This window comes from Ziziphus jujuba, chromosome 5 (assembly GCF_031755915.1).
Source record: "Ziziphus jujuba cultivar Dongzao chromosome 5, ASM3175591v1".
NCBI lineage: Eukaryota > Viridiplantae > Streptophyta > Magnoliopsida > Rosales > Rhamnaceae > Ziziphus > Ziziphus jujuba.
Genome location: NC_083383.1, coordinates 17,884,856 through 17,906,231, shown reverse-complemented (window position 1 = coordinate 17,906,231; position 21,376 = coordinate 17,884,856). Strand labels below are relative to the sequence as shown.

Sequence of the window (21,376 nt, the reverse complement as noted above, 5' to 3'; positions counted from 1 at the left end):
GTTCATATGAAATGTTACCCACTATGATTTTGTTATCATACGTGCACTATACTATTTGGCTATAGATTACTTGTTATTCAACTGCATAGTGCCTGATCTTTGGTGTTTTGTGTGGCTATATTGTGCCAGACTCGATTTCATGGGAAAAAAGTTCCCTAATTTATGTGGTGATTGCCATTGTTTGTTGCAATCATGGTAGGTGGTGCTACATATGAAGCACAAAGTGATCGACTGTCCCAATTAAAGGAGTTTGTTGGTCTTTCTCAAAGTGATGCTACGGAGAGCCTCACTACCTAAATTAAGCAAATTGTTTCCAATGTAAAGATCTTGTTGTAAGCCTTTGCTGGATCTTGGAGTAAGCCTTTGTTGCATTCTCAATGGAGTTGGATGATAGACATACTAAAGACACGAAGGACTTGGTGGCTGTCTTGGACTTGTTGAAGGCTAAGTTGCAAACTATTGAGGAGGAAATTGTCTTATTCAAAACATACACACATTAGTGTTACACCACACTCTTCCTCTATTAATATTGTCCCCAATTTATCTATCACATTGCAGATTGTATGAGAATTTTTGTTCAAACTTTCTAAAAAGTCACCCATCCTATGATTTCTTCCACTGGAGCATGCTTAATTGTAAAGTTCTTTTGAACGTTGAAGCCAATCTCTCTAGAAAGGGCCTATGTTATGAAGAGAATGTTTACTTTATATTTAAATTATCATCGTTCTACACTTAGACGATATGGGATTGAACAACCAGTGGCATTTACCAATGAGATAGCCTCCCAGTGCCTCACACCTTTCCACACTTATCTTGACAGCATCACACTAGTTCACTCTGGGTCGTAACGATCCATCCTAGTGCATTGTTCATTGATCTTGTCCTTTCTAACCTTGCATCCTTTAGGCTCATAGGTCTTACTAATCACCCCCTTAGAGCCTAGCATCCTCACCGTCAATGAGTTGTCCAAAAAAACAAAAAAGACACTAAATTTGCATTTTTGAATGGTTTGATCGAGATTGTCCAAGTTTGACAACATTTGACTTTTAAGTAGAACCAAGTTTGAATTTTTTTAGATGGAATTTGGCTTTGATTATCATACCATTACATAGAGCTCATCGATACAAGTTCATAGACATATGCAATGCCAAAATTAGAGTTACAGTTTGAAATTTATGGTAAAAAAAAAATTAGTGGTATTTTTGTAATTATGTGGTATAAAAATTAGGTTAAATTGGGTCACCTTCTTCCTCTCCCTAATCGAAATCTCATTGGAAAATTCATGGATTTGATTTTTGAATCTCCAAAATCCAGGCACTTTAGGCTATAGAGAAAAGGTCATTTCTATTCTATATGCTTTTAACCTTATAAGTTCATTTTTGGCATCCTCCAACTCAAAAGTGTTTCCATTTTTCTCAACAACAAAATAAAGTTTTAACAATACTTTGTCTTTGATTATCCAATAACCTATGGTCACTATTAATTTTATTTGAAGATAATTGTTTACTCTATTTCAAGCTACGTTTCGATATATGGATTGCAAATTTTGGTTAAGTTTTGAGAAAATTGAATTTTAAGGATTTGGGTCAAATGAGTTTGATTGAATTCTGATGACCAAGGCCATTTCCAATGATTTAGTTTGACAATTTTAGGTTTCAAGTATTTCTTAGATACTTTCAAAAAGTTTGATTGATTGGAATTTGGAAATAATGGAAAACCCCAATTTTGAGGATTATGGGTTTCAGATATTTTGGTAGAGTTAGATTGTTCAATACTTAATATTAAAATTTTTAAACTTTTGAGAGTGAATTAGGAAATTTAAAATACATAAGGAGTTGTATATATTTTTAAAATTGATTTAGTATTTTGGTACTACTTTAGGAATCTATAGCGATGCTGAAAATGATCCTACAAAAAATCGTGTTTGAACTTCAATTTATGAGTGAACTTTATTTTTGAAGTGGTTTTGGGAATTATCTGTTTGCTTATAAATATTACTTTATTATTATTTGTAGAATTATTTAAATCATATGTTTTATAATAAACTATGAAGGAATTATTATATTTATCATTTTCTAGTATATAATGAAATGGTTTAGCAAAAAAATGTTTTCGATATATGAGTATATGAAAATATATGTTGGTACTTATGGGGTATACCTCGTTATGATAATTATTGATAGTATTGATATATATATATATATATATTGGATTATAAGTTAGATACTGGTTTGTGGATTATTGTGTACCATATTATACCATAATTATTGATTTGACAGACTCTGATTACGTAATCTTTATTGGCCATCCCCCTTTTGATCATGATTTTTGAGGTTGGATGGGAGGTCACAGTCTACAATACCTCTAAGACGCCAAGGGTCATATTGACAGATTCCCTCTCCCCCAGTAGTCTGTGACCCTTTAGAATACTAAGTATAAGTTTACAACAAATTTGGTATTGCTTATCATATACAAGGATTTTATATGATACACTGAGATATTTTACATGTATAAAGAGATATAGATTTTATTTGGATTATATTATATGAAAATGTTAATTTATTTGGAGAATTATGAAAACTTTTGATACCATTTATTTTATTTATTGCAATATAATAGTTGTTATTGTTTATCAAAATAATTATAGGTTTTATATAAAATTGTTTTTCAAAATAGGGGAACTTTCAAAGAGTAAAAATGAGGTATTGAAAGAAAGGATTTTAAAAGGATAATGATTATTTTTTTATTATACTTTTTATTTACTCACTAAACTTATCTTGTGGTTTTGTTTTTAAACTTTTTCCCTAAGCTTCAGTTGACTGATTACATACATCAGCTCCACACATTTTCATTTATTTGTATGTTATTTTCTGTTGCTGATGTACTATTCTTTTCCTGTAATGCTGATAACATTATATATATATATATATATATATATTTTTCCCTGGTTCTAATGTATAAATTATATTGAAAACTTTTTTATACTCCTTAGATTATTTTGGTGGATTAACATAATATGAATGACTTTTATGTTATAATATTTTGAAAAAAACACTTCCAATACTATCACATAAAAATAACATTGACGATAATTTTTCTAAAAATCATCGTCAATACTGTAGTCCACATACAGACATTTCGTATTGTAGCATTTTTAAATATATATATATATATACACATATGTGTACTTATGTATTAGAGGCAAGGAAGAAAAAGTCGTTGAGAACTTTGAAATTTCGACGACAATATTGGATTTTGGTGACCGATGACACCGATAGAGGGAAGAAGAAATATCTATTTGAGATGTCGCCGAAATATCGTCGTTGTCCTAAAATATCTATGATGTCGACTGAAATTGATGAAAATATCATATTTCGGATGGTTATTTATGGAAATCAAATGGAAATTTCGGTTGTCTCAATGAAAATCCGATGGAAATCTCAACTTTCTCTCTTTTTCATCTCTTTCGGTGTTTCTCTTCCCATACCCATCTTCGCTTTCTCTCTTTCTCATCTCTTTTGGTGTTTCTCTTTCCCAAACTCAACTTAGAACTTTTGCTCTAAGAATTCGAAGGACAAATAAATCAAGATTTTTTAGAATATGAGCAACGAATTACCAGATAGAGAAAAGATGGCCTCAGCTAAGATTGAGAAACAAAGAGTTGCTAGCAGCACTCGCCTCGTTCACTAATCCATTTCTTCATCTACCACGTGTCTTTTAACTATTCCAAAACAAGTTTACATAAAAAGATTACCCATTAATTTTGCATCTTATTATCATATTGTCATTCGAACAATTTCACATAAAAAGATTGTCCATTAAGTTTGCAACTTATTACACTATTCCATTAGATCAATTTTAGTACGAAAAGCTTCTTTCACTTACTTTTTTTTTTTTTTCATTTTCTGATCTTTTTTTTCACATGTATTTTTTAAATGGTACATAACACATTCAATTTTATTATAAAACTTATATTTATTCTTTATATTTAACTAAAGCAAAAATGAATGTTCTAATGTAATAAAAACTTTTATTTCATATTTTTTTTCAACTAAGCCATTGTTGTTTATTTAACTAACTCAAACTATAATAAATTTATATAATATAATTACAAAATTAATACTATTCAAAAACTAAAAATAATCAATAAAATTTGATAAATCAATAATTATGTATTATTAGTTAATTAAATTTGTCAATTATGTATTTTATTTCTTTGTAAGTTAGAATCTTTTAATTTTTTTTATTAAGGCTTCCTTTATTTTCCATTCCTACAATATTTTTTTTTATTAAATTACATTAGGTTGGTAAATTTATTAACAATTTAAATTTTTTCTTTTAATTAGAAATAAATAAACAATTATTTTTGAAACATCAAAATTTTTTTTTAATATTAATAATGTATTAGTATTATTTGTTTAATTTTTTATATTTTAATATTAATAAATACTGTAATTTTTTTATTTATGATAATTTTTAATATTTATAAATTATTTTATAATTCATGTATTCTAATTATTATATATTTTTATATTATTTTATTATATTAATTATTTTATTTATAAAAATTTATATTTTAAATTAAATATTTATAATTTTTATAATTTATCAATATCTACATCGGTATTGACATTTTAATTGATTGTTTTATAAAATTATACTTTCACTATTTCATGTTCTCATTATTGGTTATAGAACGGGATTCTCGATCTCGGTCTCCATCTGTCCGTGCCAAAAACACAATTCATCTCTTTCTTCTTCTTCTTCTTCTTCTTTATTTTTATTTTATTTTATTTTATTTTTTTAAGATGGATACTAGCGGTTCTCAAGTCTCAAGGCTCAATTTTATTCTGTTTTGTCTGCTCTCCACGTCTAATTGCTGATTTCCACTGATTTTTACGTCCAACACTGTTGTGGGTTGGAATCCACTTCTCTCTCTCCTCTGTTTTCTGCAACTTTTTCCGTGTCTTTAACTTACGACATTTTTCATTCCAAATTTTATATCTTTACCACATTGACGCAATTTTTTCTTTTTATCTTTTTCACGCTATAAATTTTCCTTCTTTTAAGTGAGCTCTCACTCTTAAATTTTCATTTTTTCTTGCAATAGATTAATCCATTTTAAATAGTTGGGTCACTTTTTCTCTTGATGGGTACTAGTTTTGCTGGTTGCCCATTTGGGGTCGTTGCCCATTCCCATGGAAAATTCAGGGGTTTACCTCAGAAAATGGACTTATTCGGTTCCCATTTTCATCTTCACGTGGAAACTTCAAGACTTAACTTTTACCCAAGTTCGGTTTCCACCTCTACATCCAAGGTATTCATGAATCTCCTTCCTGTTTTCCCCATAATTGCATGATCTGATGCTTTGTTTTCCTGTGGAGAACCTGTCCCAAATAAAAAAATTAAAAAAAAAAAGAAAGAAAGAAAGAAAGAAAAACAAAGGAAGCATTTGAGACCATTTTGCTAGTATGTATTGTTACGACGATACTTCTTGCAAAGATGAAAATATTGTAATTTCGTTTTGTTTTAATTAGTAATCTATATATTTTACTAAAAGAAAACTATTAATCTATAGCTATTTCTATTTCTATTTTTTGGTTCTAGCGTTCTAGTAGGTGTTGAGTAAATAAGAGGTTGTAATCTCTATCCTATTTGGAATCTCGATTTGGGTGAGTGAAAATGTGCCTGTTCATCTGATACTTAACAGTTGTTTTTCACTTAGTAGCTGTGAATATGCTTAGTTTTTAAACTTTAGAGGGAAAAAAAAAAAAAATTAAATACGAGATTTGGAAAATGGGATTTTGATTTGTTAGAGAGCATGAAGGGTTGTAGAGTAAGGCATGAAAGAGTGAATGATGCAAAAGAGTATTCAGTCAACCATTACAACGTTGGAGGACAAAGGATAATCAAGTCTGAAATTTCAAACCAGTGTGTGGTGGCATGTACTGATAAGAATGAGGAGAATAAACAAAAATAGAAGACTGAATGCCTTCCCTCTTTCCCAGGATTTAGCGAGAGCTCGTTGAGGAGAAATCGTTGGGTTTCTTCTGATCTGGCATTATTATATGAACTCTTTACAATTCTATGGTTCTCTTTTCCTGTTTTAGAATTTTACAAGCCAAAAGCTTGACATTTTGAATAAAATTGGACTGTAGCCCTTCAATGCTCGTATATATATTGTTGGAAAATTTTTCAAATCAAAATAATGTTTGGATGTTAAATTGCCAATTCTGCAGTATTATGTTTCTCTGTCTCAGTATTTGCTATCTCAAAACTCGACTTTATTAAGAAAAATCTCAACAGCATCAGACTATTAGTTGGTTCTGATACATGAATTATATCAGGTTAAGAGGCCATCTTTCTTTGGGGCTGATATTTTTGCAGACTTACTGTTGCACTTAATATGGTTAACCAACTGCAATATAGTTTGTCAGTCCACTAGTGCGTTTTCCTTTAACACTATTACTTGTGTTCTCTCTTTCTCTCTCTCTCTCTCTCTCTCCTCATGTGATAATTATCATTGATGTTTCATATATCAAATGAACATACATCTAGGCCTAAGCACCAAGTGAAGATGAAGATTTTTCTGGATTGATAATCTCTTTCAATGAATTCGGCTGCACATTTTAAACTGCTGAATGATAATTTCTCTTGTTGCAGGGGTTAGTAAGTCGATTATGCTCTTTACCAGATACCGATGATTTCTTCTCAGAAAAAGTCCCAACACCCATTCTTGATTTGGTTGAAAATCCTATTCGCTTGAAGAATTTGTCTCCTAATGTTAGTTCTTGAGTCTTGGGCAATCTTTCTTTTCCATGGTTAAGTTTGAAGCGTCTCTACTCAATTATGGATTTGTCTATGCAGGAATTGAAACAATTAGCAGACGAAATTCGTTTGGAGTTGTCATATATTATGTCAAAAACTCAAAAATCCTTGAAAGCCAGTTTGTCAGCAGTGGAACTAACAGTTGCAATACACCATGTTTTCCATGCTCCTGTGGACAAAATACTGTGGGATGTTGGGGAACAAGTATGGTTCTAGTACATGCCCTTTTCCTTATAGCACTGCTTAATTAGTAGGGAGAAGAAGAAAAGAGAGAGAGAGAGAGAGAGATCATCTGTGAACGTGATATCGGGCTGCTAGATAGCATAATGCAGATAAAAATAAATAAAAAAGTAACCTATGGATATTGGGTATCTTCATATAGTTACGCAAGATTATATTTTATTTTATTATTATTTTTTTTTTTGGAGGGTGGGGGGGTGGGTGGTGGGGTGTGAATGCTTATGCAAGACGGTTTTTTCAAACTAGTTTCTTTCCTTTTTCTTTTACTTGGCAGACATATGCACATAAAATTCTCACAGGAAGGCGGCCTCGCATGCATACAGTGAGACAAAAAAATGGCCTTTCTAGTTTGACTTCTAGATCTGAGAGTGAATATGACCCATTCGGTGCAGGGCATGGGTGCAACAGTATTTCTGCAGGACTTGGTAGTATATCCTTCCCTATCTGTTGCTTATTCATTTTATTCATTCAAAAAAACATTATGTAAGCTTTGTAGTTACACCTCATTTTGTCTAGCGTATTTGGAATTGCATAATTAAATTTCTGCTGGTCTTACTTGTTATCATTTAAAGGCATGGCAATTGCACGTGATATTAAAGGAAAGCGGGAACGTATTGTCAGTGTTATTAGCAATGGGACAACTATGGCTGGCCAGCTCTATGAGGCAATGAGTAATGCGGGTTATTTGGACTCAAATATGGTTGTTATTTTAAATGATAGCCGCCACTCTTTACACCCAAAGATTGATGAGGGCCCAAAGACATCTATAAGTCCTCTATCTAGTACCCTAAGCAGGCTTCAGTCAAGTAAATCCTTCCGCAAGTTTAGAGAAGTTGCTAAGGCATGTCTTTGTTGTTCTCCTAATTAATTAAAACCTGGGGTGACTGTCTGCTTTAGCGAATAGTGAAAGAGGAATTGCATGCTTTTAAGATATTGAATTGTGCATTGCCATTTTTTATGGAGATAAATTTGTAGTTGTATATTTATCTATATATAGGAAGACTTTCAGGTCAGGATATCCTGACTTAATAAAGTTAGGATAACAATATCAGGCAACATGCTGTGGAGGGTATTCCTCCCACAACATGTTGCCCAATGTGTATCCTAACTTTGTTAAAGTCAGGATATCCTGACCTAAAAAGGACTATATATACATGTATGTATATATATATATATATATGAAACAATATTGGGATTAATTTCTCAATAGTTAAATGCAAGGCCTTTGGCTAGATATGCTGAATCAAGAACATAGTGCTCTTTAAAGCTTTGGGAATTTTAAAGTGCCAGATGCCTTCTGTTGATATTCTGTGTCTGTAGTTTTTGATTAGTATGAAGTGATTTTTCTATGCTCTTGTCCAGGGTGTTACAAAAAGAATTGGTAAGGGTATGCATGAATGGGCAGCAAAAGTTGATGAGTTTGCACGGGGTATGATTGGTCCATTGGGATCCACTCTTTTTGAAGAACTTGGATTGTATTACATTGGTCCCGTTGATGGTCACAACATTGAAGACCTAATTTGTGTTCTACGAGAAGTGGCATCTCTGGATTCTATGGGTCCTGTATTGGTTCATGTCATAACAGAGGAAAATCGTGGAGCAGACAACAGTCAAAAGAAGGAGATATCATATAAGCAGCAGGAAGGTATGCTTGGTTTTGTGACTTCTCCTCACTGATGTTCTGTGATGCATATGCATCATTCTGTAGTAACTCATGAGGCCTACACCTGATATAAGCTTGGCCTGGTTTAATTTTGGATTGTGCTGCTCAGCTTATGTTCAGTCTTTATTGTAGCCTTTTTTGAGCATGGAACATGGTTCAATTCAAGCTTAGTTTTAGTTTTACAAATGAAATAAATTTACTAACACATAAGATCATAAATTTTGGTTAATGCAAAGACTGTATTGATATATGTATTTGTTGAATCACTAACCAAAGTTTGGCATTGATGATCTTTTGGTAACTTAACTATTACTTTGATTCTTTACTATAAGGTTTTGAAATAGATTTAGTCGTAGTGCTAGATTACATCCCTGTGGCGATATATTAGAGGGCAAGTGTTAAAAGTTGCTCTCTTTGCTTGACTGTTTCTTATGTATGAGATGTTCTACTAAATTTTTTCTCTTTTGTTTTCTTCCAAGATATTGCAGGCTCAAGTGACCCTAATTCATTACCATCTAAATTTCACTCTCGGACATATAGTGATTGCTTTGTGGATGCTCTAATTGCAGAGGCAGAGAAGGACAAAGATATTGTAACAGTTCATGCAGGAATGCATATGGAACCATCACTTCAACTATTTCAGGAAAGATTTCCAGACAAGTTTTTTGATGTGGGAATGGCAGAGCAACATGCAGTTACATTTTCTGCTGGTTTATCATGTGGAGGATTAAAACCATTCTGCATAATTCCTTCTGCATTTCTACAGAGAGCTTATGATCAGGTTCTTCCTCTATATACCGATCGGTTGATTGATGCTGACATTCACATAGAAAGATACTTAGAAAAATTGACTACGTACACAGACACATAAAGTTACAAAAATGAAAATTCACTATGGATTTCTAATAATCACTACCTCTTTTGCAGCATACATCGAATTTTCTCCCTTTCAATGTTCTCTTTCATGTTGTACATCAAGTTTTACTTCTCTAACCTGCTCTTATGTGTATTTATACATGCAATGCATCATACTTCAATGCTTTTGGTTGTCTATTTGCAAGCTTAAGAAAAATAATCATATTTTTTTCTTGTGGTTTATGTAGGTGGTCCATGATGTAGATCGCCAAAGAATTCCAGTGCGCTTTGTCATTTCAAGTGCAGGATTAGTGGGGTCTGATGGTCCAATGCAGTGTGGGGCATTTGATATAACTTTCATGGCATGCTTACCAAACATGATTGTCATGGCACCTTCCAATGAGGAAGAGCTTGCCCACATGGTGGCCACTGCTGCCTATATTGATGATGGTCCAGTTTGCTTCCGGTATCCTAGAGGTGCTGTTGTTGGAATGGACTACTCTATATGCTGTGGGATTCCCATTGAGGTATTTCCTTGGCACACCACAAAACTTTTTATTCTTGATGTTCGATTAAAAAAGTGTCTGACATTGCTTAGCTGAAGGTGGACCCCTTATTTCCAAAACAACAAAGAAATACGAAAATATAGTGCGCGTTTATATTCTATAGTTTTGTTCCTGTTTCTTAGCCGAATATTTTTTCACTTTTCAATAATGGTAAAGACTAAGATGTTTAACCTATTCCTTGCATTCTATTTTGACTGCTTCATACTCTAAAGCAGATTGGTAAAGGGAAAGTTCTTACAGAGGGAAAAGATGTTGCACTGCTTGGATATGGTGCAATGGTTCAGAACTGCCTTAAGGCGCAGACCCTTCTTGCAAAGCTTGGCATTGAGGTAACAGTTGCTGATGCTAGGTTCTGCAAGCCCCTGGACATCAAGCTTCTTAGACAGCTTTGTAGAAACCATGAATTTCTTATCACTGTCGAGGAGGGTGCTATTGGAGGTTTTGGATCCCACATTGCACAGTTCATGTCGCTTGATGGCCAACTTGATGGAAGAACTAAGGTACTTTTCTAACCATATTGCAAAAAGTTAACTTCCTGTTGGTAAAGAGATGTGGTTACATTTGTTTCTTGGTTTGATTTGATTGAAAAGTGGGAGGTATGGTAAATTTCTATAGCAAACATAAATATTTACTTGATGCAACGTAAACATGGTTGTGTAATTGTCATAATCTTCTACATATTTATGTTGTTATATTTGTTTCTGGGTTTGTTTCCAGTGGCGACCTATTGTTCTACCAGACAACTATATTGAACATGCATCTCCCACTGAACAGCTAGCTCTTGCCGGGTTGACTGGGCATCACATAGCTGCAACAGCACTGAGTCTGCTTGGACGCACCAGGGAAGCCCTACTCTTGATGTGCTAGGTTTCCAAATTTTTGTTCTGACCTTGTTTTTCTGTTTTCATCTAAGCCATTACAATTGAAGTGCAAGCAACTACAGCCACACCAATCTTTCAGTAATGATTCATGTAAATTATGTATCTGTTTCGGTTTTGTATATGTGTAACTAGCAGAATACTGAAGCTGTAAACGATTGTATAGCACAAATCATAATGTAAAATACATGCTTTGTTCGTGTTCCTGTTTCACCTGTTCTATTTGTCCTACTCTTCTATATATGCTTCTGGCCAAAATCAAACAGAGATATGTCGAAGTGTGTAGATGCAGCAGCATAGAGTCCACTTGTCTGTATTGAACTTGAACACAAAAACTCCGCTTCTGTATTGAACTTGACTTGTCTGTGTTGAACACAAAACTTGTATGGAGTTGTAAGTATTTTACCAGACTATTTTTGTGGATTCTACTAGGAAACTTTGTTACTAGATGTTCCATGGAGCACTGGTATGTTCAATTTCCAATATGATGCAACTATCGACTGAAAGAGACTTTTTCCTAACTCTAACTGTAGAGCTGAATGAAAGTGATACCCCAACAATTTTCCTAACAATTATCTTAAAAAATAAATAAATAAATAAAACCAACTCCAATTCCCCTCGTTCATAGAACTCTAAAATATGAGCCTGAAGTAGAAGCAATGGCTTACATAGAATATTACTGCAGCATTCAAATGAATCAGGTAGCTAATATGTCAAGATCTGTGTGGATAAAGCGAGTCTATGGTGTGGGGTTCTTTAGTGAAACATTTTTGTTGTACAAGCAGCCAAAATCCAACGCTGAATAAAGAATGATGAAATTATTGAATTTGAAGACAGTTCTTGAAGTGTCAACTGCGAGTCATGCTGCAAAAGACGACAGGTTTTGACACGGTTTTAGCTTTGAATTGGGACTGCTTTTGGTAGAATTTGACAGCTAAGAAAGGCGGACAGCCTATCATATATTTTGCATTGGACAAGCTCCCTATTTTAGTAGTGTAAAAGAAACGAAACTGTTCTACCCTCGTTCATGAAATTATGAAGATTACTTTTTTCATAATGTTGTTGACTGAGACTGATTTCTAGTATAAATGGAGTATGATTTTTGACGTTTTGGCTCCCATTCGCATTGCATGAACTTCAGCTTTTCCATATTTATCTTACTTTGTTAGCTTCCACATGGAACCTAATGTATGCAAACATTGAACCAATATCAAGGATATTGGCATCTAATATTATATAAATATTTTGCAAAATAAAATATGTATTCACCAAATAAAAAAATCAAAATAAAATATGTGAAATCCGACAAAATAACTAAAAATATTTGCATAAAATTTATACCACATCATGCACAATGTGAATTATAAATTCAATAACTATAGTTCTAGAGTAAATTTGTTTATCATCATTGCCAAGTAAATCAGTGCCGATATGATAGTAATTGATCAATGTATGTATATATGATAATAACTAATTGGATGTTATTTATTTTTATTTTTTTTGAATTTTAAAAATTAAAATTCTGTATTGAAAAAATGAACCTTAATAATAGCCTATTAAATTGTTATATAGAAAAATAAAACTCCTTAAAAAGCAACCACCAGTAATAATAAATAACATATTTTTCAAGTTACATGGCTTAAAGTGTGAATATTGAATCAAGTCGTTTGTTCCTCGAAACCATACAACATTTGTTTATATAACTTCTTTTTTTTTTCACCATTTTTTTTTTTAACAAAACATTTTAGAATCAATTGTAAAACCAATTAATAGCAAAACCACTATTTTATCCACAAAGGATTCTGAATTGGAATCACATCCAATATCAATAAACAAACAAAACCGTTTCTGTCTTTGCTATATTTTTTAATTTATTTATTTTTCAATTGATATATTTTTTTTTTCGTGACTCATTTTTTAGAACCAATTATATAATGGTCATATTTAGAGGATGCATTAATATTTAATTAAATTTCTAGCATACTAGGTTCAATCAATTATGAATATGACAATTGCAAGCAACTAATCATTAATAATTTGTTTTCTCTTTTTGTAATTATTAATGATTTATAACTTGGTATTCGTTAAACGATGCAAGTCCTGTCATTTTTGGTATCCTATGCTCTTTTAGGTTAATAACAATAATTGCACCTGATTTCGTACCTCAAATGGCCACAGAGGTAAATCTTGGCCCTAATTGGATGGCTCGTATTTATATTTCTTTTCTCCTATATATTCTTTTTAAGGCTAGCTCCTATAGTCGTATATTCTTTTACTTCTAGTAAAATAGAATAAAAAAAAATTAATAAATCTTACAAGTCGCTATTAACACTCGATCGGATATTAGGGAGGGAAAAAAAAAAAAAAAATCAATCGGATATACTAATGACATAAAATTATTGTTTTATTACATTTTTGCACCATTAGATTATACTGTAATTTTCATTTCGTCCCCAACCATTTAAAAACTCATAAACCAATTAACAACAAATATTAAAAATCTGAATGAAATATGTATAATATGCAAGTCACAAATATGCTTCATACGTAAATCATATATATTTTAATTGTATAAAAAATATTGTATAAAATAACTTTCATTATATATAGAATGTACATGCAGATATGGCTCATTTCGTCTAAGATGGTGTTAACATTTAGTAAATTATACTTAATGAGATAAAAATGATAAATTATAGAGCATATGTGAGAGTATTTAAAACTTAAAATGCAAAATTAAAGTCACTACATTGGTTAAATGTGGAAAGTATTACTAACCCTAGCAGCATGTTTGGGTAAAAAAAAAAATTAGTGAGAAACTAATTTTTTTGGAAAAGTGATAACTTTTTTTTGTTTGGATATTTATTTTGAGGTGGAAAAGTATGGGTTCAAGAAATTAGATTACTAACAATATAGAAAAATATGTGAAAAATTATTTCCATCTATATAGATGTTGAAAATTCTAAAGAAAATAGTTTTAAAATTTTTTTAAAATATATATTTATCCTTAATTTATTATACAGTATTAAATTTAATTACTTATATATCCTAACTTTTTTTTTACTTACCAAATAGATCAAGAGAAAAATAAATCCTCAAGAAATTAAATCCCAAAAAACTAAATTTCAAAAATCAATTTTCTTCGGTTGCTTTTTCTTTTACCAAAAAGGCCATAATATTATTCAATTACAATAAAATTCTTATAAAACATTGATAAAAATTTTTAAAATGATATATAATACACTCAATTATGATGCATTTTATATTTTTTATTTCCAAACCACACAAACTTTTAATACCCTCTAAATTATTATATTTGTGTTGTTTGAGTCCAATCAATTACACAATTTGATCACTAATGGATTTGGCTAAACGACTCGTATATATATATATATATATATATAATCCACATTTTTTAAACAACACATATATGTATAATATATGGTTAATATTTTTGGACAATTATGGAAAATATGATTTGGTTAAGCTATAATAATAATTATAATTAAAGAAAGCGGTAAAAATATATAACACGAAAAAGGAAAAAAAAAAAAAATTCAAAGTTAAGGTACATGTTAACATCCATGATCTGTCTCATCCCATGGTCCTGCTTCCACCGAAAATTTCCCATCGAAATACACAACGCAAAAACACAGGGAACAAAAGAGACGAACAAAACATACGCGGTCTCCGAACCCGCCGAGTCCTCTTCCCCATTCTGATCTCACCACGTCATCATATTCCCCGATTTTGCCGGACCCACATTTGGACCAAGCCCGCGAAACGCGGCCAGTTTATTTTGAAGCCAGCTTTGGAGTTCCCTGAGAGCCTTACCTCTCCACCTCTCTCTCACTCTCTCTCTCTCCACCGTTCTAGTAAGAGAAAAAAAAATAAAAAAAAATAGCATAATTTGATTAATAGGAGAGAAAAAAAAAAAAAAAAAAAGGGTGGGATTTCTCCCCTGACCCCCTCTCACCGGAGTCTGATATCTCCGGCGCAACTTCCCTGCTGGGAACTTACAATTCCGGCGCCGGAGCTTTCCCGCATTCTCCCTCTTCATCAATTTATGTTCCAGGTTGAGGACCGGCCTGTTGCTTTTTGACTGGCTTGCCTTTTTATTAATTTCCATGCACGTCGTTTTCTTTTTTTATTCTCTTGTTTCTATTTTCCTTCCGTGGCTTGGCTACAAAATTTGATTCTATGTTAGAGCTGTTCGTGTTTTCATTCATTTAACTTCTAAAATATATAGACATTTTTAAACCATAATCCAGTACCACTGTTTCAAAAGTTCAGACTTATGAGAGGAAACTTTAAATACTTTCATGTTTTCATCAACGTCTGGCTGAAAATCCTTCTCTCTTTTCTTTTTTTTTTTCCTTGATGGGCTTTTGTTGTTTGGTAGTCAAGAAAAGATGGGAATTAAATTCGACGACAAACAGGCTTTGTGCTTTGGTGTGTGTTTTTTTTCAAATTGAGTGTATTGACAGAATGATAGAATGTGACTTTTTGCATTCTGTGCACCAAACTTTAATTTCGTTTAGTACACCGTTACCATATTTTTCAGCATCCATTTTGAGGTTTTAATCTGTCAAAATGCATTATGTGTGTTTGTTCATCATACTCAGAGAATAATATCATGATGATTGTTCATTTAACTTGTGTGTTTCTTGTTAATTCAGCTTGCATTAATTTGCAAAGAACTTTGATTTTTTTATTTTTATCAATGCATCCGATGCATGTTCAATAATTTAATATCTATTGGATACAGAACACTTTTTTCAGCAACATACCAAAAAAAAAAAAAAAAAAAAGGAAACATTATGCAGATGCTTTTTGCATGTATTATATAAAAAATATAAGCCTAGTACTGAATATGAATCACATGCAGCCCATAGACTGGTCCGATATTTTTTACCTGAAAAATATTGAAGCTATATAGGAATTCCATTTCGTTCTTTTCTTTGACGGTTGTGTCATGAGAATCTCACAAAATCTGTCTATTTGTTCTATATACTTTATCATATATGCTCACTCTGTTTCCTTCTATGGTGCTATACATGTGACATTATTATTTCCTGGCAAACTTGGTTCATACAATATAAAATTCTTTCTTCTTAATTCTCTTTGTGATTCAAACCCAAGCAGGTACTTCAATTTTTCTGGGTTTTCTCGAATCAGCATTAATGGATAACTTCAGAAGACCATTTAAAGGAATAATCAAGGACATCAAAGGAAGAGCAGCATGTTACAAGGATGACTGGTTTGGTCCGTCATGCTTTGATATTGGGTATACATGTTCATAATCTTTTAGTAGAAAAAATTACATACCATAACTCATCCGCTTTGCATTTGGATAATATGATTCTGATTCATTTTGCTTTTCAATTTGTTCTTTTTAAGGATATTGGCTCCAACCGCATATATTTTCTTTGCTTCTGCGCTTCCCGTTATTGCATTTGGAGAGCAACTGAACAGGGAAACAGGTATTTCTTACTTCCTTCTTATCTCAAACGAAAAGTTTCTGGTTCAATAGCTTGATTGAATCTATAAAAATGCCTGATTTTTTTTTTTTCTTAGATGGAAAATTGAGCACAGTAGAGACTTTATCTTCTACCGCACTCTGTGGAATCATCCATTCGATATTTGGTGGACAACCTTTGTTGATCTTGGGAGTTGCAGAGCCAACTGTGATAATGTACAGTTATTTGTACAATTTCAGCAAAGATAATGACCAGTTGGGACCAAAGCTGTATTTACCTTGGGCGGGTTGGTACGTCGGAAAATCAAACTTAATTTATTCTGTTCTTGAACTTCTTTTTGGGATTATATTTTTTTTAGTTTGAATCCAATTCGTGGATGCATTTACAATATGTTTCAGGGTCTGTGTCTGGACAGCGCTTTTTCTGGTTCTTCTTGCAATTTTCAATGCTTGTACAATCATAACCAGATTCACACGGCTTGCTGGGGAACTTTTTGGCATGTTGATTGCTGTTCTGTTTATGCAAGAGGCCATTAAAGTAATATATACATACATACATATATATATATATATATATATGCATATATTTATATACATACATACATATATATATATATACATATATTTACTTTTTTCTTTTTCAGTAGCTTCGTATAAATAATTTTGATAAAAATCTTGGTTTTTCAATGAGATGGGTAGATTTTAGCTAACCATGAGAGAATTATTTTGCTTGTTGAATGTTTAGGGAATCATAAACGAATTTAGAATCCCCAAACGTGAAGATCCGAATTTGGAAGCCTTTGAATACCAATGGCTCTATGCAAATGGACTGCTTTCGATCATTTTCTCCTTCGGTCTGCTTTATACGGCCATTAAAAGCAGAAAAGCAAGATCATGGAAGTATGGTACAGGTAATTATGAACTCAATTAAATTCTTATCCTCTAAGTTAATAAATCTTTCTAGTGTTTTCATTGGATATTTAATTCCTTACCTTTTTTATTTATTTATTTTTTTATCTATACAGGACCGATTCGCGGTTTCATTGCAGATTATGGTGTTCCTTGCATGGTTTTGTTATGGACAATAATGTCTTACAGTGTTCCTAGTAGACTTCCTGACAGGCTTCCTAGGAGACTCAGGTCTCCACTTTTCTGGGACTCTGAAGCAACAGACCATTGGAGCGTAATGAAGGTAACTTAGATTTTACCTACTAATTAAACATTTTAGTTCTCAATAATATTGAATTCTACAATTTTTATATTTATTTCCATGGCTGTCTGAATCCAAAAGGCTGGAACATGATTTTCTGTGTTGGTCTGTAATGTCAGAAGTAATAAATTTAATGGGGATTTCAGAAGTTAATTTTATAGAACAATCCAACATCTTTTTTTTTAATATAATTTGGTTCTTATTTGAAACTTTAGGCCCAAAACAGGGGAAAATTCTTTTGTGCTTTTAATGGAACAGAAGAGTTGGGGAATGAATTTGATCTTAATATTGGCAAACAAAACAAAATTGCAGGACATGCCGAACGTTCCAGTGGCATATATTTTCGCTGCTATTATACCAGCCGTGATGGTTGCAGGACTGTACTTTTTCGACCACAGTGTGGCTTCACAAATGGCACAACAGAAGGAGTTTAATCTCAAGAAACCATCTGCATACCATTACGATATGCTATTGCTCGGTATCATGGTATGTTGATAATGAAATTTGACATTTCTGTTTTTTGTATTGATTAACTTGATCCTGATTTACATTTTATTGTTTCAGACTTTGATTTGTGGGTTGCTTGGTCTTCCTCCTTCAAATGGTGTCCTTCCACAGTCCCCTATGCACACCAAGAGTCTTGCTGTTCTCCGAAGGAGGGTAGGTTACGGCACCATCACCATGTGTATATTACATCGATTATCGACATTGATTAGTATTGAGTTCTGATGCAAATTACTGAACTTGCTCTGCAGCTAATCCGGCGGAGGATGGTAAAGAGTGCCAAGGAATGCATCAAACAACAAGCGACCAACACTGAAATCTATGGGAAGATGCAAGCAGTGTTCATAGAGATGGACGCCTCTCCAACCGTAGGCACTACTCTCTAAGCTAGGCTTCTCTGTTTTTCTCTGCTTCCGAAGTGCCAATGCAAGTGTTTTTGCTAATAATAATTACCTTATATATATATATATATATATATATCTATTTTCCAGGCTACTGAGTTAGATGGCCTAAAAGAGGCTGTAATGAAAGCTGAAGATGGAGGAGATTCAAACACCAAATTTGATCCTGAGAAACATATCGATGCTTATTTGCCCGTTCGGGTCAATGAACAAAGAGTGAGCAACTTGATGCAGTCTGTGATAGTGGGATTAGCAGCTTTGGCCATGCCAATAATAAAAAAGATACCTACTTCACTTCTTTGGGGATATTTTGCATACATGGCTATTGATAGTCTCCCAGGGAGTCAGTTCTGGGAAAGGTTTACACTGCTCTTTGTCATGCCAGACCGACGGTACAAGTAAGTTTTAGCTCAGTTGTTATAAAAAATTTGTTCAAAGCGATATATGCCAGTTCATCATGGTAACAGAACTCATTGGTTTAAGTTCATACCCAATAGAAATATTTTTATGTCAATAGTGTAAACAAACTGATCACCAAACTGCAAATTTTTAGACACCAAATAGGTACTTTCTTGCTAATATTGTTTCTTCTTAAAAATTTTCTTGGCAGGGTATTGGAAGGCCCTCATGCCTCATACGTTGAAAAGGTTCCATATAAGTACATCGCCATATTCACAATCTTTCAACTTGTATACCTTCTTATTTGTTTTGGGGTGACATGGATTCCTATAGCTGGAATATTGTTCCCTGTGCCATTCTTCCTTCTTATAAGCATAAGAGAACGCTTGCTCCCCAAGCTATTCCAGCCTTACCATCTTCAGGAACTGGATGCATCTGAGTATGAAGAAATTGCTGGTGCTCCACACCGTAACCGAAGCATATCTCTCACGGTAATACTCATTGTCTCTTTCATTTGTCAATATACAAGTTTTGTTTTCTACTTTTCCTTATCATCATAAAAACCACCATCAAATGTTGATCAACTTGTTCATCATGGATTTCAAAAGCTTAAGCTAATAAGAAGTGTGGCACAACTACAAATATCAAGTTAGAACACAATTCATTATCAACACTCTCTCTTTGTTGCACATGTATTAGGGAAATATAACAACCAAAGGGAAAAATTTGTCACATATATGAATGAAAATCAAACTTTATAAAATGCATACATGCTATTACCCTGCATTCATATGTTATACATTGTTTTCTCCATAATCTTTTCTTTAGCTGGTCAAAGAATGGAAACCAACTTGCTTAATCTTTTCTTTCTGTATCCTTTATTACAAAAGTAAGATTTCTGAAATTTTTTTTTTTTAATTATACTTATTTTGTTATTTTGATGGAAGCAGGAAAGAGATCTACCTGATGCCGATAACGATAATACAGCTGAAGATATCTATGATGCTGAAGTATTGGATGAAATGACTACCAGTAGAGGAGAGTTGAAGCTGAGAACAGTAAGCCACAATGAAGACAGGTTCTCCCAGGTAAAGAGGAAAATTATGCACTACCTTTTATACATATGCTTCAATAAAATTTGGCTATAATAGGTGTAAGCGCCCAATTACATGTAATTTGGGTTAATATACCTCATGAATTTCATACAATTGGGCGAATATACCTATCATGGCATAACTTGCTTCGATAATATGTACACTTCTTTGTAGCAACAATTTGATAATGAAAATGGTGAAAATTTGGTCCAGGTTCACCCAGAAGATGTTGTACGAATATAATGAAAGATGCTGATTACGCTATAGACCTGAGCAGCTGAGCTTGTGTTATGAAGCTGGTGATTAGTAGTCCTCAAGATAGGGAGTCGAGGAAAATGGTCTTCTACAAAACCACCTAAGCTACACATAGATATTAAAGAAGGAGAAAAAAAAAAAAAAAAATTACACTACGACAAAGATGAGATATAAGCATGCATGAAGAAGATGTAAAGAGATTGCATTTTCAAGTGTAATTTATTTCTAGTAGGGAAAAGCCGTTTAGAGATCTTCAAGAGAGAACAAGGTTTTCATAGCTCATCATTCTTTTGCTTATTGATGAATTGCTGGAAAGGAGATGAGGAAAAGAAATGGGGAAGAGAGCAAGGGGGTATCAGGATACTACTGTACTTGATTTTCAAAGGAAAAAAACTATATGATTATTCATGTAGAAATAGGGAAGAGTAAGGGGAATAACTTGTACTTCGCATTCAAAGCAAAATTGTTCAAGGGAGTAGTAATTTTTTTTTTTTCCTAATTAAAGATAACTTGTTAGAATTTTATTTTTAGTAATATATTGAAAAAAGTTTACGAACTTGTATTAGGAACAATTAAAACACAAATTAGGGATTGTGATTTTCTTATGTAGTATGCTCTAATTGGTTGGCATTGCCTTGGTATTTTGATGCCATACATAATTAAACCTGCTGCAATTAATTAGCCTTTGAGATGCTATAATGGGATTTGCCAAAAGTTACACCTATGCTGATTGTCATACACAAAACTTGATATAAATAATAAATTCAAATCCTACTAATTTAAATTATCGGAATCAATAGTGATTCAATAGATGAATCTTAAAAAATTAAGCTAACTAAATAAAAAATTAAAAAAATAAAAATAGGAAAATATAAAAAAAAAGGGCCACGATGTCAATTTTGGCCACAAATTAGGTTTTAGCCATGATAATCAGTTGGGCTGTTCCCCAAATCGATATTTTTGACAAACAATTTTAACCCAAAAAAAAAAAAATCTTTACTATA

General features: G+C 32.5%; 2 protein-coding genes across 5 annotated transcripts; both read left to right on the top strand.

Moving 5' to 3' along the window:
* The first annotated feature begins 4,675 nt into the window (after nucleotides 1-4,675).
* Nucleotides 4,676-11,236, top strand: LOC107421238 (probable 1-deoxy-D-xylulose-5-phosphate synthase, chloroplastic). 4 transcript variants are annotated; one of them, XM_048476062.2, is made up of 11 exons: nucleotides 4,676-4,917; nucleotides 5,111-5,317; nucleotides 6,664-6,783; nucleotides 6,868-7,032; nucleotides 7,343-7,493; nucleotides 7,641-7,909; nucleotides 8,431-8,713; nucleotides 9,211-9,512; nucleotides 9,835-10,113; nucleotides 10,368-10,652; nucleotides 10,870-11,236. In XM_048476062.2, the coding sequence occupies exons 2-11, from the start codon at nucleotides 5,150-5,152 to the stop codon at nucleotides 11,017-11,019; spliced, it is 2,172 nt and encodes a 723-aa protein (XP_048332019.1). In that variant the 5' UTR covers nucleotides 4,676-4,917; nucleotides 5,111-5,149; the 3' UTR covers nucleotides 11,020-11,236. The 4 variants fall into 4 exon arrangements, with proteins under 4 accessions (XP_048332019.1, XP_015885920.2, XP_015885918.2 ...); XM_016030434.4 differs by having other exon boundaries at nucleotides 4,676-5,317; nucleotides 9,301-9,512; XM_016030432.4 differs by having other exon boundaries at nucleotides 4,676-5,317; nucleotides 9,220-9,512.
* Nucleotides 11,237-14,691: 3,455 nt separating this feature from the next.
* Nucleotides 14,692-21,004, top strand: LOC107421222 (boron transporter 4). The gene is made up of 14 exons (XM_016030411.4): nucleotides 14,692-15,105; nucleotides 16,176-16,317; nucleotides 16,431-16,513; nucleotides 16,608-16,800; nucleotides 16,909-17,047; nucleotides 17,255-17,420; nucleotides 17,535-17,701; nucleotides 18,032-18,205; nucleotides 18,284-18,379; nucleotides 18,475-18,591; nucleotides 18,715-19,022; nucleotides 19,235-19,514; nucleotides 19,974-20,111; nucleotides 20,331-21,004. Exons 2-14 carry the CDS (start codon nucleotides 16,214-16,216, stop codon nucleotides 20,358-20,360), a joined length of 1,995 nt encoding a protein of 664 aa, XP_015885897.2. The 5' UTR covers nucleotides 14,692-15,105; nucleotides 16,176-16,213; the 3' UTR covers nucleotides 20,361-21,004.
* Nucleotides 21,005-21,376: the final 372 nt, after the last annotated feature.

What these genes read in the sequence shown, in the direction of transcription:
- LOC107421238 (XM_048476062.2), top strand. Translation starts at nt 5,150, where the DNA reads ATGGGTACTAGTTTTGCTGGTTGCCCATTTGGGGTCGTTGCCCATTCC. An exon ending in TGAAGAATTTGTCTCCTAAT is followed by an intron (nt 6,784 to 6,867) that starts GTTAGTTCTTGA and finishes TTGTCTATGCAG; the next exon opens with GAATTGAAACAATTAGCAGA. An exon ending in GCTGTGGGATTCCCATTGAG is followed by an intron (nt 10,114 to 10,367) that starts GTATTTCCTTGG and finishes ACTCTAAAGCAG; the next exon opens with ATTGGTAAAGGGAAAGTTCT.
- LOC107421222 (XM_016030411.4), top strand. Translation starts at nt 16,214, where the DNA reads ATGGATAACTTCAGAAGACCATTTAAAGGAATAATCAAGGACATCAAA. An exon ending in TTGCTGTTCTCCGAAGGAGG is followed by an intron (nt 18,380 to 18,474) that starts GTAGGTTACGGC and finishes CTTGCTCTGCAG; the next exon opens with CTAATCCGGCGGAGGATGGT. An exon ending in ACCGAAGCATATCTCTCACG is followed by an intron (nt 19,515 to 19,973) that starts GTAATACTCATT and finishes TGATGGAAGCAG; the next exon opens with GAAAGAGATCTACCTGATGC.